Source organism: Dipteris shenzhenensis, chromosome 25, assembly GCF_047967505.1.
Source record: "Dipteris shenzhenensis isolate YYH24624 ecotype China chromosome 25, Dip_SZ_1.0, whole genome shotgun sequence".
NCBI lineage: Eukaryota > Viridiplantae > Streptophyta > Polypodiopsida > Gleicheniales > Dipteridaceae > Dipteris > Dipteris shenzhenensis.
The window spans coordinates 47,539,284-47,558,198 of NC_141620.1; the positions used below are offsets into that span (position 1 = coordinate 47,539,284).

The 18,915-nt window shown below is 41.8% G+C and overlaps 1 protein-coding gene across 1 annotated transcript; it reads left to right on the forward strand.

Moving 5' to 3' along the window:
* Nucleotides 1-1,300: 1,300 nt before the first annotated feature.
* LOC147885974 (uncharacterized) lies at nt 1,301-3,002 on the forward strand. The gene is made up of 2 exons (XM_087396777.1): nt 1,301-1,919; nt 2,258-3,002. Exons 1-2 carry the CDS (start codon nt 1,782-1,784, stop codon nt 2,411-2,413), a joined length of 294 nt encoding a protein of 97 aa, XP_087252903.1. The 5' UTR covers nt 1,301-1,781; the 3' UTR covers nt 2,414-3,002.
* Nucleotides 3,003-18,915: the final 15,913 nt, after the last annotated feature.

The window sequence follows — 18,915 nt, forward strand, 5'->3', positions numbered from 1 at the left end:
TCTGTTCCAGAGGAGTGGGTGTGGGGTGTTGGTATCCCCCTGACTAAGCTATCACCTAAGGCATTTGACAAGCTTCTCACATACAAGGAGGGATGGCATCTAAAGCTTAATGACCGATGGCTTAGAGAAGATCCTGAGGCCATGTGGAGTGGTAGATTTGCAAGGCTGTGGAAATTGACGCCCTATAACAAGATTAACTACTTTCTGTAGAGAGTATGCAGAGGGTATTTCTCTTTTGGCAGTCACGTCCCGTGGCTCCGCGTGGATGACAGATGCAAGCTTTGCAAATGCGCAGCAGAAACACTTACCCACCTTTTCTGGGGATGCCCCTGGGTCCGAAATTTGTGGGGAATCTTGCGAGGGCGGTGCGCCAAAACCTTGGGCATGCAGTTCATTTCAAAAGGAGCAGCTATCTTTGGCACGGACCTTGGTTCAGATAGAGCCACGCTGTGGGAGGTGATCAGGGACGCCACAATCCACAGAGTCTGGTCAGCACATTATGAGGCATCCGTTAGCAGTTCGGCTATCTTCTCTCTCGTAAACAATCACTAGTGGACATCGGGATCCAAGTGAAATGGCTAGCCAGTTGGCCTGAGGAGAGCGCCAGAGTCCGCCTCTAGAGTATTTTGAGCGGTCTCTGCCGTATGTAAGAAACTCTTTCAATTAAAAAAAAAGACGCATAGTGATTTGCGGTAAGAGGTGATTCCAATTTACGTGCGCGTTGCACTTTGCGTACGCAATAAGATGATTGCAAATCACGTATGTAGAAGATCACGGCAATTCCCGTAGGTAGCAAGATGATTACAATTCACGTATCTAGAAGATGACGGCAATTAACGTAAGTAACAGGATGATTACAATTCACGTATGTGGCAAGATTGACTGGAATTTACGTACGTAACAACTACTAACAAGAACGATTCAGAATTTCAGAGTGGATAAATTAAATTCCCATTTACGTACGTTCATTTTGAAGAGATGACAAATTTTGAAGAGAGCATCCGTGCGAGGGATCATCTAGATTCTCGCCTGATTGATAGCTGTGTGCAGCCGTTGATGGTGCGGAGAGATCGAAGTAATAACCAAATTACGAAAGGTGGGCGACAGAATGTGATAAAGAAAGACGATGAAGAATCAAGAAGGATGATGCATCTTCTCTTCTGGCGAATTGTCGGACCGCAATCAGTGCGTGCATGCATTATTTCACTGTCATTCTTCGTCTCTTCTAATCAATCCATGGCCATCTATCGCCCTCAGACTTTCATACTCTCTCTCGTTACTACTCAGGCGGAGTTGCCTCTCTTTCGTCGGACTTGTCGGCTGCGAATTTTCTCCCACCCTAACAGGGCTTCTTCGTCTGTATCGACTATCGAGCCTGTCTCTTGGTCCCCCCAGCCTACTCCCCCTCTCCCCCTTTTATGTGCTGCTTCGTAGACGTGTTTCGCTATCCTTCCAGACTGCCTCTGCCCTTCGCTTTTCCTCCTAGGTACTCCCTTCCAAGCCAGCACTATCGTTGAGCTCCTCAGCCTTCACAGCTTGCCTCCTCCTTAGCACTATGGTATAGGCATTTAGATTGAGACCAGCCTGAAACCCACTAGGTAGACATCAGCAGGGAAAGAAAGAGAGGGAGCAAGAAATAGAGACGAGAAGGGAGATATATTTATCCAAAAGAGAGCGAGAGTACTGCCCCAGCGTTTCTGTATTCGAGGCTCATTTGAGAGACGATAGAATTGCTGCATAACAGCTGCGCTGGGTTGGGACTAGCTTTGCCAAAGAGCAAAATGTTGGAGGGAAAGGGCGTGGTGGGAGAAACGGACATGCCCATCGTTATGCAGCAACACGCAATGCGCTGCGCGTCCGTGGCTCTTGATCTCCACGACGTGGGAGACTGCCAGGAGATTGCGCGTTTCATGAAGCAGGTCGGTGCCTCCTCTCAGCTCCTCCTCTTTCTCCTCCTCCTTAATCTTCACATCATCGTTTTCTTTCTTCTCCTCCATCAGTCGTCTATCCCATTCTTCTTCTTCTTCGCCATTGCTTGGGCGTCAATGCCAACATTACAATCATCATAGTTGTAGATGCTCCTCGTTTTCGGGAATCATAGCGGTCTCTTTGCTTTCTTAGACTGTGTCTTCAGTTTACCTACATTCGGAGGATTGCTAGAAGTGCTGCTTCTCATCTTCTATATCCTGGAAAGCTCAATCTGTTTTCAAGTAGCTCAAAGGATCAATTTCTAAGTTAGCGCTTCGTGTTTGTGCAGGAGTTTGACAAATGCTACGGGTCGGGCTGGCAGTGCGTAGTGGGAACTAGCTTCGGATCGTTCGTCACGCACTCGCACGGTCATTTCATCTACTTCTGTCTGGAGAAGCTCGCATTTCTACTTTTCAAGGGCATCCCTGCATGTTCACTCACATAACGAGACGCTCGCTTCTGCCCAATCAAGCGGCTGCGCCTCGGACGTTCTACGTCTTCATCTTCGCCAGTTTTATTCTGCCGTTGTCCTCATACTCGTTCCTTCTGTTACCAGTCGTGGTTGTATAGTATGTTTACCGAATATCAACAGTTTTGACCGAGATCTTGGGGCAACCGTAACCTCTTCTTGATCTGTTCAAGCTCTCATAGAGCTGGCACCTCTTTATTGTATCATTCAACCTCCAGCTGCCTCCTACACCAGTACCATACATCTAACTTTTCCCATGTTCGGAGAATCTGGACGATGTAGAAGCTTCAGCTATTTTCGGTCCTCTGCAAGTGTCGCTTCTCTCTGCTCGATAATTTCGGAACTCTTATCTCCAACAGCGATTTTTTTGGGTCGTCTGTATTTCAATTCTATTTACCCACACGTTCGTTTAACTTCCGCTGTATTTGTATCTGTCTCGACCTTGCACAGATTTCCTATGCACACCGTGGATATCGGTCGACTGGATTCATCTTTTGACTGATTTTCGGGAATTTTACTTTCTTTCGGATTTCCGTCAACTCCACAGTGTACGTTTCTCGTTAAACACATTTACACATTTGTAATGGGAATTCATGTAATTATTTCTAATCGTATTATTGTATCTCTCTCGTCGAAACAAGTGATACAACAGGCCTTTCTTGCTTGAAATTAAAATACAACAGGAAGATCGACGTTGAAGAAAGTAAGGTAAGTTGAGAAAAACATACTCGCAAGGATATATACAATTAAATTGACCAAGGTATTATTTTAATGAAAAGCAAAACTTGGTTAATTTTATGGAGGGACTTGTCGTGCCTCTACATGCTGCAGACTGAGGTTCTCTTTTGTTGCCTTCATTGGTTTCTTCCACTGTCGCTTATGAGCAGTGTGGGGCTGGCCCCTTGGTGGTTGACCTCCCTCTTTCTTGGCAATCTCGGCTAGTGCTTGCCTCTTGAGCAAAGACCTCTTATTGGCAAGGAGTTAGTCCTTGTCTTTGCCCACTTTTGTTAGTGAACTCAGCACGTTCTCGATTGGGATGCCTCCTACGTATAGTGTTGATGGTATCATTAGCCAAACTTTTAATTTCCTGCTCTTTTAATGGAATAAAAGAGCAATAGAGCAATCTATGTAGTTGTTATGAACTACATAGCACATGAAAGCCTCATGATGTCCTTCCCCCATGCATCCAGCAAGATGCCGCCCCGTCTCAGTGATATCATAGTAGATCGTACCATCACCCTCTAGCACGTCTGCATCTGAATCTTCCCCGCCCCCAGTGCTGCCTCCAAAGCATTGTCCCATGCATCCTCCTATGCCAGAGCTCTCCCTGCAACTACACATGCTGCCATGTTGTGACTAGCTACTACGAATAGTTGTGGGAGAGAGCTATCCACATCAGCAAGAAACTCAGAAATATATATAAGTGACTCTTGTACCAACCAACCCTCGTCCATGCTACCTTCGGGCCTTGCATTTTGTCTCATGAAACCCTTCAAGGTCTCCATGAAGCGCTCGAGAAAGAACAACCATCGTGCATGTATAGTACCACATATAGCAATCTCATCCACCAAATGCACTATGAGATGTAGTTGGCTTGTGAGAATAGAACGTGGAAATGTCTCATCCACTAAACAAACCACCTCCACTGACATAACTCGAGCATTCTCAAGCATGGTGGGATCTATTTCCTTTGAGCTCACATACCTAGAAAGAAAAAAGTATGCCATATTAGCAATATAAACACCTTGCATGGAGCATTGATACACTTCACATTTTGTATCCTGTAAAGTACCTCACAAGATCGCCCATCTTATAAATGCAATCCTTCACGTCCTTCAATGCACTATGAGAAATGCTAGTAGGTAGTATGAACTGAACACATGAGGAATGGTGCAATCATGAGATTTCAAGCCATATAATTGCTCTACACCTCTTTTCTTGCTCTTTGTGAAGGCCCCTTCAAACACCTCATGCATCCAGTGGGAGTACGAATTGTACTGATAGCTTGTTTCACCGCCACCATCTCTAGCTTTGATAACCTCCACGGTGCACGAGGTAAAAAGACACCCCCATTTGGCCTCTCTTGTGGCCAAGCTTTACACATCCTCCCTATGGTGCATAGATCCTCTCTTATGCCTGCGGAATCTTGTGTCCCATTCAAATGTTCCCAGAAGATATGCATGGGATCAAGTAGATGATCTGATCTTGAGGTGGGACCAATATGGTAAACAATAAAAGATGCAATATCTAAACAAAAGCTGGTGTTAGCGTGCAATTTTTATTTCCATTGAATATAGCACATAATAATTACAAACCCTTACCGGCTCATGCCAAGTGGTGGAGGTGTCATGGAACCATCCCAAATTCTCATCCAATCTCCTGCAGTGAGTGACTGTGGGGGGACTTCATTCTAAGGGGCAACATATCTAGGATGATTAGGTGGAAGAAATCCATGATGATTCTCATAGATGACCTTATTCAATGCGTTTGCCCATGAGGCAACTAGTGAAGGACCACAAACAGGACATGCATGGTAACTTGATGTAGTGAGACCTGAACAATAGATGCAATTAAGAGTTCAAGGTGGGTTTAGGGTGCCACATCGATTGCCTACTCATAATTAAAAGTTCAATGCTTACCTGAACACTCGCCATAGCCTGGGAAGTCATGCATCATCCACATCAAGACTGCTTTGTAGTTGAAGTCTCATGAGACGAGGGAGGCCTGCTCACATCATGCACCTCAATACCTCTCTAAAGTATCTCTAGCTCATCAATCGAAGGATCCAAATAAACATAAGGATTTTTTACTTTATGTTTCCTTGGAATTAGAAGGGATAACATTACATGTCCTTTCTTAATCGCCATAGAGGGTGGAAGGTTATAATTCACAATATCACTGGCCATACACTGTAAGAGGTGCTTTTGAGACCAAATGCTTTCACACCGTCCATACCCAATCCAAGTCTCAAGTTCCTAGGTTCTTCCTTGAAGCTTGGCCATGTGTCTTCAATATGCTTTCATGCAAGAGTGTCTACGGAAGTTCTCCACTTGCCATCGGTTGGGAGGAATGCCATGATATGAGCTCTACAATGGATTTGCACTTAAACATATGTTGGACGCTAGGGATTATGGGAAAATATTGCAGAACCTTACGAGGCACATCCAAGGTTTTGAGATCTGCTCTATATCTTACCTCTCCACAAGTAGAACACTCTCTTACATCCTTATGTGGTCCACGAAACAAAATGCAATCGTTGACGCATGCATGGATGCGCTTGTAATCTAATCCTCCAAGAGAGGTCACATGTTGCCTTGCCATATCTCTTGAGGTCGGTAATTTATTCTCCCTTGGAAGCATTTTACACAATAGGCTGCACGTGAAGATCATAAATAACACCTATTTCATTAATTTTGGACTCTTGCACTGTCCAAATTCATTTTGTGAGATAATTCTGGATAAAACATTTCAAAAAAAGAGGCTCTTATAAAACAAAACATTGAGTCAAAAAGGAAGATTTAAAAAAATCAAATTAGAAAAAATGACGTGAGATGTTAAAAATAGAGTACATCACATTGTTAAAAGAGACAAAAAAGTAAGATTTTAAAAAATCAAATTAGAAAAAATGGCGTGACATGTTATGAAAACTAGAGTACATTTCAAAAAGAGCACATCACATTTGTAAAGAAGTAGATCATATTACTCAAAGCCATATGGTGTCAAAAAACACCTTAATACAGTCTCTCTTAACATCATCTTAACATCACATTTGTACAAGAAGTAGATCATATTACTCAAAGCCATATGGTGTCAAAAAACACCTTAATACAAGGCCATATGGTGTCAAAAAACACCTTAATACAAAGCCATATGGTGTCAAAAAACACCTTGATACAGTCTCTCTTATCTAACTCTAGAAGATCTCATCATTGGTCTCTCTTATCTTCTCAACAACCCAATCCTTCACTGCCTCCACAGCTGTATCCTCAACATAATTACATGCGAAGAAGAAGTTTAAGCAATCACAAATTGTTTCTTTATAATTTCTCTGAGAGGCTCTTATTGTTCTCTCAGCATCCGCATCAAATCGCCCATGACGAGAGCTGCGATAAAGCAGGTTACTTAAGAAGTCTAATAGATCTTGTCGTGCTTTTATCATACGTCTTAGAAGTCTTTCACTGTCTGCTATCTTGAGAGTCTCCTCCCTCTCTGCGTGCCTTTGTGCAGCAAATTCCTCTCTCTCCATGTGTGTCAAAGGAGAACCTTGTCGAATTCTGGCCTCTCTCTGTGCTCCTTGGTCAGCAATCCATTCTTTGAGATTGTTAATTCCGAACTCCACGTCTTCGACAATGCCAAGGACATCCATGGGTGGGGAGATGATAAAGAAAGGGAGATGGACTACGATGCAAGAAAGAAGAGAGTGTCTGCGGAAGAACTAGGATAGAAGAATACTTGGTTATCAAGATGGATGAAAGAAGACTCTGAGAGTGTTTGCGAACGGACTAGGATAGAAGAATACAAGTTAATGAGAAGCACTAGGATGCAAGAAAGAAGAGAGTGTCTGCAGAAGAACTCTGATAGAAGAATACTTGGTTATCAGGATGGATGAAAGAAGACTCTGAGAGTGTTTGCGGAAGGACTAGGATAGAAGAATACAAGAAGAATACAAGTTAATGAGAAGCACTAGGATGGATGAAAGAAGAGAGTGTTTGTGGAAGAACTAGGATAGAAGAATACTTGGTTATCAGGATGGATGAAAGAAGACTCTGAGAGTGTTTGCGGAAGGACTAGGATAGAAGAATACAAGTTACTTAGAAGGACTAGGATGTAAGAAATAAGAGAGTGTTTGTGGAAAGACTAGGATGGAAGAATACAAGTGCACTAAGGCACGATGTGTTCACTACGATAAGGATAAGGGTTGGAATAAAGTGAGTGGCACGATGTGTTCACTATGATAAGGGTTAGAATAAAGCGAGTGGAGATTGAATGCTCTACTTTAAGTGAGTGGAGATGATAAGGATAAGGGTTGGAATAAAGTGAGAGAAGCATTGCGAATGCTCTACTTTAAGTGAGTGGAGACTGTCCAACTGAATAAAATTCTCATCACACAAGGATTTATTTCCAAATAATCACATCATCACACATTCATATCATAAAATTGTGTGCATGAAGAAATATATTACAAATATTACATCATCACATATTCATATCAAAATTCTCATCACACAAGGATTTATTTTCAAATAATCACATCATCACACATTCATATCATAAAATTGTGTGCATGAAATAAATATATTACAAATATTACATCATCACATATTCATATCAGAATTCTCATCACACAAGGATTTATTTCCAAATAATCACATCATCACACATTCATATCATAAAATTGTGTGCATAAAGAAATTATATAAATATCATGATTATGCCACTTAAGTAATAAGTCACAAATTGGTGTATAATCAACAAAAACTACAAACACAACATCATACATGCATCACAACTCTTGTGATGCTTCTAGTGGAGACTCTGGCAACTCTTCGGATGCTTCCAATGGAGGCTGTGGTACTGTAGATGTAGACTCGGTCTCTACTTCTTTTGTAGTATGTAGTGCTTTCGGAGTAGACTCAGTATCCTCTTCCTTAAATGCAAGCGGAGGCGGTGGCAACTCTTCTGATGCTTCCAGTGGAGGCTGTGGTGCTGTAGGTGTACATTGGGTCTCTACTTCTTCTGTAGTATGCAGTGCTTTCATAGTAGACTCAGTCTCCTCTTCCTTAAAGGGAAGCTCTGGTATTGCTTCAGTTACACGTTGTATTCTAATGGCAGCAATTAGGTCTCGAATGATTTCAGCCCTAAACAATTGTATATCCTCCTCTGAATATTTGAGCTCCAAAGAGTCTTCTGATGAGATCTGTGGCATAAGTGAGAAAATTTCTTTGAAAATCAACATGCAGTTGTAGGCAACTCTCCACCCACAACTATGCCCATCTTCCTGCTCTACTACTAAACGCTTTTGGAAGTCTACCGAGTCTTTGTACTGTCCTGTTTCTCTGATAGCAGATACCAACTTCTCAATCGACCTGCTCATCGTGACATATTAAAAAAACTTAGTGTATCTATCACATAAGGTACAGAATATAGAAGTAACAACAGATTAATAGAATACTTACATTTGCACTGAGCCATGAAAGCCTGCAATGGAGTTAACAAACCAACAATAGTTGTCTTCAAGGTTCCAAACCACCAGACTCCAATGTTCCCTACACGAATAATTAAGAACCATTATTATTTAACACAATGTTGCCAGTACAAGATGAAAGTAAAGGTTGCCATGATACTTACATCTCATGATATGCCATAAATAGGACTCGCACGCCATGTAAATGTAAAGGCTGTAATAATTTACAAACATCGGCTATTGTCTTTCTGCTATCGCTAAGTATAGGAGAAAGGAGGGAATCCAACATATACGCACGATTTTGTACGACTCTACCAAATCGTGAGATAACTATACTGCACCAACAAATAAATGAATATTAGCTTATTAGATTTAATCAAAATAAATGAATATTAGCTTATTAGCTTATTAGATTAAATCAAAATATTGAATTATCAAGTAGAGAAAAAGTTTGTATCAAACCTGAGAATGGCCATCATAACGTTGTTATTGACCTCATTTGAAGCTCTAGAGAGAATTGAAATCTCTTCTCCCCCAAATTCAAGATACTGAGGTCTATGTTGAATCATAACCCTAACATTAAAAGAGCTTCCCAATTCTTTTAATGAGGCCATGTTTGTAGAGTTGAGGTCATCTATCCTCTTTGACTCTTTGATGGCATTCATTTCGCAATCAATGATTGCTCGAATGGTACATGTTATAAATGCATAGAGATGCAAATCCGTATATGTTGATAGTGTGGTGTCATTTTGCATCTCAAAAATTTGACCAAGTACCAAAAAGCAATTGTAGCCCACCCTCCATCCACAATTATAGATGTGGCTATTATCTTGATGTGATACCTGACATGTTATATACTCTATTTGTTGTGCCAAGTCACATTGCCGCATTACTATGTCGATAGCATCTACTAATTTTCGAGCTGATCTGCATATCAAAACATATAACAACAGTGAATATGTGCATTGCATATCAATCTACATGTCAAGAAGTGACAACAAGTGTAGTCTATACTTACTCTAACACATTGCCATGGACGGATGTCATTGAGTTTGCAAAGAAGCACTTCTTCGCAAGGATGTCCATGACTACCAGACTCCAATGTGAGCTACATTATCAATAAAGAATAATTATTGTGTTTGAGACAATTCTAGCAAATGCAATAGAAAAAACAAGTAGGGTTTGATGCTTACTTCTCATAATATGCTGTAAAAATAACTCGTGCGTCATTCATAGGAATGTGCTTCAACCACTTGCAAACATTCTCTATGGTTTCTTCTTTGTTGATAAGCACTTCCGAAATACGAGGATCGAGCATATATGAAACGCTTTGTATATTTTGAGAAAAATTTGCTATAACATTGCTATATTAAAAAAAAAAGTATTAGCTTCTTGGGTTTAATCAAAATAAGCAAAGTATAAAGCCAAGGAAAAGGCTGCATCAAACCTGAGGATGGTTATAATGACTTTGACATTAACCTCATTCTTGGGATTCAAGAGGATTGAAATCTCTTCTTCACCAAATTCAAAAAAATGAGGTTGTTGTCGAATTAACAACATAGCAGTGAATGAACTTCCAATCTGCTCCAATAGATTCATATTTTTATGACTAATCTTGTTGAGGGAGTAGTCTACATCGTATTCTTCTTCACTTGCTATGTCCTCCACATCCTCCTTCTGCGATGTACACATCCCAAATAAAGGCTTAAACAAGCAGATAAGGTTTCATATATGCTTTCATTAGTGTAAGTCTCTCCTCTGCTTGGAGCAAAAATTTAAAAAGGTTTCATACACGCTTTCATTAGAGTGAGTCTCTCCTTCTCTTGGATGAAAAATTTAAAAAGTTATGAGATTTACACATCCCAAATAAAAATAATGGTTTAAATAATCATAGAAGTATAAAGATAGCATGCTTCATTAGACAAGTTATGAGATTTATACATCCCAAATAAAATTAATGGTTTAAATAATTATAAAAGTATAAAGATAGCATGCTTTCATTAAACTCATTCTCTTCTCCTTTTGGAAGAAAATATAAAAAAGTTATGAGATTTATACATCCCAATTAAAGGCTGGAACAAGTATACAAGTATAAAGATAAGGTTTTATACATGCTGCAATGTAGTCATATTTTCATGTTGTTTCCCAATGGTAGTAATTAGATGCTGAATACTCTCAGCCCGAAATGCTAGCAGATCAGCTTCTGTATATGATTCCATTTTGACTGGTAACTCCAGATCAAAAATCTCTCTAAGAAACAACATGCAGTTGTAGGCGACTCTCCACCCACAGCTGTGTCCATCTTTTTGCTCCACTGGTAGACGTCTTTTGAATTCTACTTGATCTTGTTGCTCCGTGGTTGTTCTGACAGCAGATACTAGCCGATATGCAGCACTGTCCAGCATGACATATGAAATATATTAATATGTCATGATCATAAGATACAAAATAAGAAAGTATCAAAAATATTAAGAGAATAATTACCTTGGGGAGTTGGCATGATAGCCTTCTATTGAATTCACAAACCATAAATGGTTGAGTTCAAGGTCCCAGAAGATCAAGCTCCAATGTGAGCTACACGACCAGAATAAAAATGATTATTGTTTTACACAAACTTACCAAAGAAATAGTAAAAATAAGGTTAGAGTTGATACTTACGCCTCATGATAAGGCATTAAGATGACTCGCACCCCATCTAAATTCAAAGGGCTTAACCAGGTACAAACATCTTCTATAGTCTTTTGAGGAGAGCTAAGAATAGAAGAAAGGAGAGCATCGAGCATGTAGACACGATGCTGCACTGTACTAGGAAGTTGAGAAATAACTACACTGCACCAAGAAATAAACAAACATTAGCTCATAGAATTGATTTGCATTCTGCACTAGGAAACTGATATATAACTGAACTGTGAATAAATAAACAAATGTTAGCTTATTGAAGTAGCAATAAATAAATAAACATTACCTGAGAATGGCCAAGATAACATTGTCATTAACCTCTTTTAAAGGATTGGAGAGGATTGAAACCTCCTCTCTACCAAAGCTTAAATACTGAGGTTCTCGTTTCAAAACGATCTTAACTTGAAATGAGCTCTCCATTTTATCTAATGCAGCTAAATTTGATTTTTCAATCAAATTTAGAGGTGGTTGCATTGTTGAAGTAGAAGGGAGTGCCTCCGTATTGACTTCATCCATTTCTTCTCCCTCTATTGCCTGTAAACAAATATGAGAGATTAGATTCATTATCTTTAAATTTAAATCTTATTTAAAAAATTGTATTTAGTTGAGAAATAGAGAGTTCATACCGCTAAGTATTGTTGTAGTGGCCTTTTTTCATAACCCTGCGAGCCATAATTATCAAAGAGGGCATCATCATATTTGTCTTCATCCACCAACCTCTTTGTGAATGGGTCATGTAAGTCCATCTTTTCATCATCAACAACTGGGACATTATGATCTTCAAGGTAATCATCCATGTCATCGGTGTCCTTGTGGTCTATCTCTTTTTCATAGCCTGTGGTTAGATCTGCTTGAAGCTGGAAATAGGCCATGAAATGCTTATTTTCAATAATATTGGTGGAGTTGCCTTTTCTTAGGAGATCCTCAAATAAATATCCCATCCTGCACAAGGTGACCTCCCAACCTGCCGGCAGCAAATTCTCCATCATGGTAAGCAAGAGACTCCCACTTTTTGCAGGACTTCCGTAGTTGTTTTTTTGATAATGTATGGACCTGGGAATATCTTGCTCTTCTAGCATCAATCTCAAATTATTTGAATTCCCTCTTATGTTCTTTTGTAAAGAGTGATCAGGGTTGGGACTCCGCATACATAGAAAGAATGATTCAAGAGTTTGAATCGCTATGCCACATTCTCTCTTGCCTCTCTTTGCTGCATAAACACCACTATAGATCTTCAAATCTGATGAATATGCTCGCTCTAGAGTAACCTGCATGGCTTCTTTGTCTTTTTTATCAACAAATATGACAATGTTACAAATCGCCACTTTGCTAATGGTGGTATATACTATTCTATCAATGAAGTTATGGATATCATCGCTAGAAACTTCATTGATAAAGAATAGTTGTGGCTTATCCCATGCTGACTCATTCTTAAAGAAGTCATCTTCTGAGACTCCCCTGAAGTTGACAAGCTTTCCAGACTCTGCCGTAACCTCTACATTGAATTGAAAGCTTTGGTGCATATCTGTTGGCATTCTTATCTCGCTGATTAATCTTTCCACATATGCAACCACCTGTTGTGGGATCTCTTTTCTCATATAAGAGGTTACTATTTCCGACCCATCTTCATCCTTTTTAATCCACCTGTTGGCCCATAGCTTTACCTTGGGTGTTGACAAAGAAGCTATATGCTTCACCACATTATAGTCAATGTTGCAATGAGTAAGTGGAATTTGTTTCTCTGACAGCAAATACTTGATGGCACTATGCACTGCATCACGCCTCACCTGTACATTGATGCATTCTTCCATGCAGTGGTCTTTGTCTTTTTTTCCAAAAAACCATTCTTTCTTTAAAATTCTTTGTGCTGCCATGGATGCATACTTATCAGGTAAGTACTTTACAGGCCTCCACATCCTTGCCGTCAACTCCTTCTTATCCATTACCTTTGACTTGCCGGAGATAAACAAAGGAGCTTCATAGGTCAGCTGTCCACGCTCACAAGCAATGCACGTTTCAAGCATCTCATTGAACACTTCAACAGGACGAAATATGATAGAAGTATAGTCGGCATATCTGTCCCTCACCACCTTGAGGCTTGTCATACTTTCTTCCCGCTCTTGGGTTCCCCTAGGCACAATTGCACTCAAAGAAGTATAAAAGTTTGTGAGTGTGTCGGCGTCTGCTTTTGTGACCTTTCGCTTCAAATCAGGATTTGGGGAACCAAATGTTGTCCATATCACCCTTGCCTTCTGTAAGACCTCTGATGTTGAGGATATCTTACGCTTTCCATGGACATAATGATTAAGTCTTTCGGACTCAATCAAATACTTAATCTCATGCTTGAATATACAGATCGTTGCAGGATAATAATGGAATGAGCTTATCTTTACAAATTGTTCTGGAGTGAGTCTTTTGCCCTCTTTTGCTTCCCTTGTGATCTGATTACAAGCATAAGCCCAATGTTGACCATCAATGGGCTGGAATCTGCAATGAAGGAGAAATTCCTTCTTGACTTCCTTTAGCATATTCTCTCCTTGTGCCTCTTCGCCTTGTTCATGTGGAATATTTTTTAGAGTGTTTTTAAAGAATTGACTGAAGATCTCCTCGAAATGTGTAGGCCCTGTAAATGTTATTTGATCCAGAAAACTATTTTTGGTTGGACAAAACATTATTGGGCGCAAGACCACATTACTTGCCACAGGTTTCTTACCATCTCTCAAAGCCTCGTATATTTGCATTGCATAGGATATATCAAGGCTTCGGCTATTAGTAAACAGAGCTGCAGCTTCCACATCTTTGGCATTCACAAACCACATCCTTTGACCCCAGATATATCCCACATCATCATCTGTAACTGCTTCATTAAGACGCAGATTAAGATTTTTAATTGATGTGAGTTCATCTTGATCATCTTCAGCCTCGAATTCTGAGTCTTCTTCATCTTTCTCTTTTTTTTACCGTTTTTCATCCACATTATCTTTCTCTACAGTGGGACGATGTCTTTTCTTACTGCTTGGAACCGTGGCTCTTGCAGTACTAGCCTTTTGCATTTCACGTCGTGGTTTGCTAGCAAGAGCTTCTAGCATAACTGCAGTGGATTGACCTTGATCTTCTTCAATTTTTGCTAATTCCCGTGCACTCAAGGCTTGTTTTTCATCATCCTTAGTTACATTCACCATTTCTGGCTCTACAAGTTTGCGCTCATGTTCTACAGGTTTGTGACAGTGTGCCTGTTCTTCTTGTCCCTGCATTGAAGTCTGAGCTTTTTGATCTCCTTCATGTGATGATTCTTGCATATGGAGAGCATATTCTGCATCCTGAAAGTATTCAAACATTATCTTTGCATGCATCCTTTTTGCCACCACACTAGGAAATTGCTCCCAAGTATAAGAAAGAGTCTCCAATGTCCTTTGCAACTCTGGAAACTTTGATGGTTGAGGAGGAGGCATCACAAAGGTCTTTGCGTCTCTCCTTGACACAATAAAATGCATACCGCCAACTTCAGGATCTGAACTCTTTGTTAAAATATCCACAAAGGTGTCTTTTCGCTGAATTATTATGCCTACTACAAGGCTTGAAGTCATATCTTTTTTGAAGAAAGTAGCATCCCATGGATCTTCAACACCATTGAACTCCCTTTTTGACATAAGTAGAAAGAGTCTCTTTTCCTTTTGATGAAGAAACCAGGCTCTTCTACCCATGTGATATCGAGTCCACCTACCAAAGCCATTGGGGCTATATTCCTTTCCTTTGAAATCCAAAGTGACATCAGAAACCCATTCTCTGATCTCAGAGTCATCTAGCATAGCCATCACATTAGCTGATTGCTCCATAATCCTACAAGAAAAGATAATGAAGAATTTAGATACATACAAGTAAAGTACAATATACAACCCTTGATACAATAAATGTGGAAAATAGCCCAAAAGGCTTTACAAGGCTTCATATGGCAATAAATGTGGGAAATAGCCTAAAAGGCTTTACAAGGCTTAAATATTTGTACAAATGTAAAAGAATTAGCCAATAAAGCTTTACAAGTAATATAAAATGTCGTCTAGTGATAAAGCTTCAATCTTCGTGAAGATTCATGTAATCTGTCCATCCATTGATATCTGAGCACTGATACCCAACTGGTGCAATCTATCCACTAAAAACTGTTCCACTGATATCCACTTATGCAGCCCACATGATATCCACTTATGCATCCCACTGATACTCGTTAATTAGTGAATGGTCGGGATGGTCGGGTTTATTACAAGGCGCTTCATATGACAATAAATGTAAAAAATAGCATAAAGGCTTTACAAGGATTTTTATGACAATAAATGAGCTTAAATATTTATACAAATGCAATAAAAATAACCAATAATCATCAAGCTCCAATATGTCCCATGACATGTAATCTGTCCACTGTTATATGCAATCTGTCCACTGATATCTGCTCATGCAATCTATCCACTGATATCTGCTCATGCAATCTGCCCACTGATAAACTTCTTGGTAAATGGTAAAAGGTCTTATTTAATAGCATGTTATGAGTGTTAAACCGCATGTGAGCGAAGGGACTGACAATGATTAGGAACTAGTTAGAAAAATTTGAGCATGGCTTCGATTGGCAACTTGGAGAATTGTCTCTCCTCTAAGGCAATCTAATCTATGCTAAACTATGCTAAACCAACCGTCGAAGCGAAGAAAAGCAATAAATAATTTCTTTTTCTGTGTTCATTTTAATGTGCTGGGGTTTAAGAGGCTTAAATATGCAAAAGAAGGGGTTGTGATGTAGAGGCTAAACCTGCATGTGATATAAATAAAGAACAAGTATCTAAAGAAAAGTTAACATTTTTCAATTTAAAAGATGAATATATATAAAAACATTATCTCACCTTCAAAACAAACCATAAATTCACTCTTTTATAATTTTTTAAAAGTATAATATAAAATATGTAAATATATAAAACTCTCTTTACTTTCTCTCTCTCTCTCTCTCTCTCTCTCTCTCTACTCCTAAATCTCTTTGCAGCCAAAGTCAAGACACCTCATTCTCTCTCTTAATCTCTCTCTCTCTCTCAGATGTTTTATGAGTGATGTTGTAAGCCCATATGGCTTTTGTGACCTTTTGATCCCACTGGCTCTTGTTCCCTATGGCCATTTTTCCCATGGTTTTACAAAGGAGGCCATTGGTCCGCTCCGTTTGTCCCATGGATGCTGGATAATAGATGCTAGAAGTGCGATGATCAATACCCATGCAATCCATGAGTAACTCGATTGCTTCATTTAAGAATGGACTCCCATGGTCGGAGACTATTTCCATGGGTGTCCCAAATCTTGTGCAGATACGTTCAAATATGAAATTTGAAACTGCCTTACCATTTGCAGCAGGGAGGGCGATAGCTTCAACCCACTTAGTGACATACTGAGTGGCTACCAAAAGATACTTCTTTTTGCGGGCAGTCATGGGCAAGGGCCCGACTCTTAATCTCTCTCTGCCTCTCTCCTCTCTCTTTCTTTCCCTCCCTACTCTTCTCTCTCATTTAAGGAGCTTCTCTGTGTGAATCTCTCTCTCTCTCTCCCTCTCTTAAGGAGCCCCTCTTCTCTCTCTTAATTTCTCTCTTTCCCTCCCTCCCTATTCTCCCATTTCTCAAATTTACAAACTCAAATATAAATAAAAAACTAATTAAAATAGAACTCAAAAACTCAAATAAGAAACTAATTTAAAAAGAATTGTAATGCCTTCTAAAAGACCACCCTCCTCAAAAACTTTAAGAATAAACTAATTGAAAAAGGATAATAAGTAAAGAAAAAGAATTACAATACGAATTTTAAGAAATAGAACTCAAAAACCTTAACAAGAAACTAATTGAAAAGAATTGTAAGTAAAGAAATAGAATTACAAGACGAATAAAAAAGAATGCAAGTACCTGGAAAAAGTGAAAAAAGTAAGGCTCGGCTTATCCTTTCTCTTCCGCTCTTGGTTGCTTCAATGAAACGAGGAGAGAGTTAAAACTAGTCCACTCCTACACATAAATTTGAATTTTCAAAAAAGAGAGGGAAATTTGAATTCATTATAAATTTGAATTCAAATTTGTGTTCAACATTCTTCTTATCCTTTCTTCTTATACGTTCCTTTTGAATTCAAATTTATGTTCAACATTCTTCTTGATACTTTCTTCAACATTCTTCTCGATTCTCGTAAGTCCTTTTCATTCTCGTAAGTCCTTTTCATTCTCGTAAGTCCTTTTCATTCTTCTCGTAAGTCAAATCTTATTTTTCGTTCTTGCTCGTGATAGTAAGTCAAATCCTCCTCTCCCATCTCTCTCTCTCCTTCTTTCTCTCTCCTCTATCTCCTCTCCTTCCCTCCATCCATCCCTCGACCCAATCCTCTCCTCCAACCTCCTTCCCTCCCCTCCCTCCGCTGCCAAAACTCCTCCCTTCCCTCCGCCCCCCCTCCTTCCACAAAATCCCCCTCCCCCTCCCCCCTCCCCTCCCCTCCTGCTACCCTTCCCCTCTCCCGTCGCCTAACCTCTTCCTCCCCTACCCCTTTTTCCCCCTACCCCCTTTTAACCTTCCTCCCTTTTCCCCACCCCCCTTGGCGACCCCCCCAATCCTTACACCCTCTTCCCCACTCTTCCTTTGGCCCCCCCTCCCTCCCTCCTTGGCGACACCCCCTCCTCTCACCCAGCTCCCCCTCCGCCCTCCCTGGGGCTGGCGGCCGCGGCCGCCAGCCCCCCCCCCTCCTCTCACCCAGCCCCCCCCTCTTCAACCTCCCCCCCCTTCGCAATCCACCCATCCCCCCCGTTCACCCTCCCTCTCTCCCTGGGCTGGCGGCCGCGGCCGCCAGCCCCCCCCCTCCTCTCACGACCCAACCCCCCCTCTTCACCTTCCCCCCCCTTCGCAACCCATCCTCCCCTTCACCCTCCCTGGCTGGCGGCCGCGGCCGCCAGCCCCCCCCCTCTCCTCTCACCCAGCCCCTTCGCAACCCCCTCTCCTCTCTCCCTGGGCTGGCGGCCGCAGCCGCCAGCCCCCCCCCCCTCCTCTCACCCACCCCCCCTCTTCACCCTCCCGCCCCCCCTTCGCAACCCACCCATCCCCCCCCCCTTCACCCTCCCTGGCTGGCGGCCGCGGGCGCCAGCCCCCCCCCCTCTCCTCTCTCCCCCCTCCTCTCACCCAGCCCCCCCCCTCTCCTCTCTCCCTGGGCTGGCGGCCGCGGCCGCCAGCCCCCCCCCCCTCCTCTCACCCAGCCCCCCCCTCTCCTCTCTCCCTGGGCTGGCGGCCGCGGCCGCCAGCCCCCCCCCCCCTCCTCTCACCCAGCCCCCCCCCTCTTCACCCTCCCCCCCCCTTCGCAACCCACCCATCCCCCCCCTTCACGCTCCCTGGCTGGCGGCCGCGGCCGCCAGCCCCCCCCCCTCTCACCCAGCCCCCCCCCTCTCCTTCCTCTCTCCCTAGGCTGGCGGCCGCGGCCGCCAGCCCCCCCCCCCTCCTCTCACCTAGCCCCCCCCCCTTCACACTCCCGCCCCCCCTTCGCAACCCACCCATCCCCCCCTTGACCCTCCCTGGCTAGCGGCCGCGGCCGCCAGCCCCCCCCCCTCTCACCCAGGGGGGGTCTTCACCCTCC

Bases quoted from the DNA above. Each gene is read 5' to 3' on its own strand.
- LOC147885974 (XM_087396777.1), top strand. From the start codon at position 1,782: ATGTTGGAGGGAAAGGGCGTGGTGGGAGAAACGGACATGCCCATCGTT. The intron at 1,920-2,257 runs GTCGGTGCCTCC...GTGTTTGTGCAG, and splicing joins TTGCGCGTTTCATGAAGCAG to GAGTTTGACAAATGCTACGG.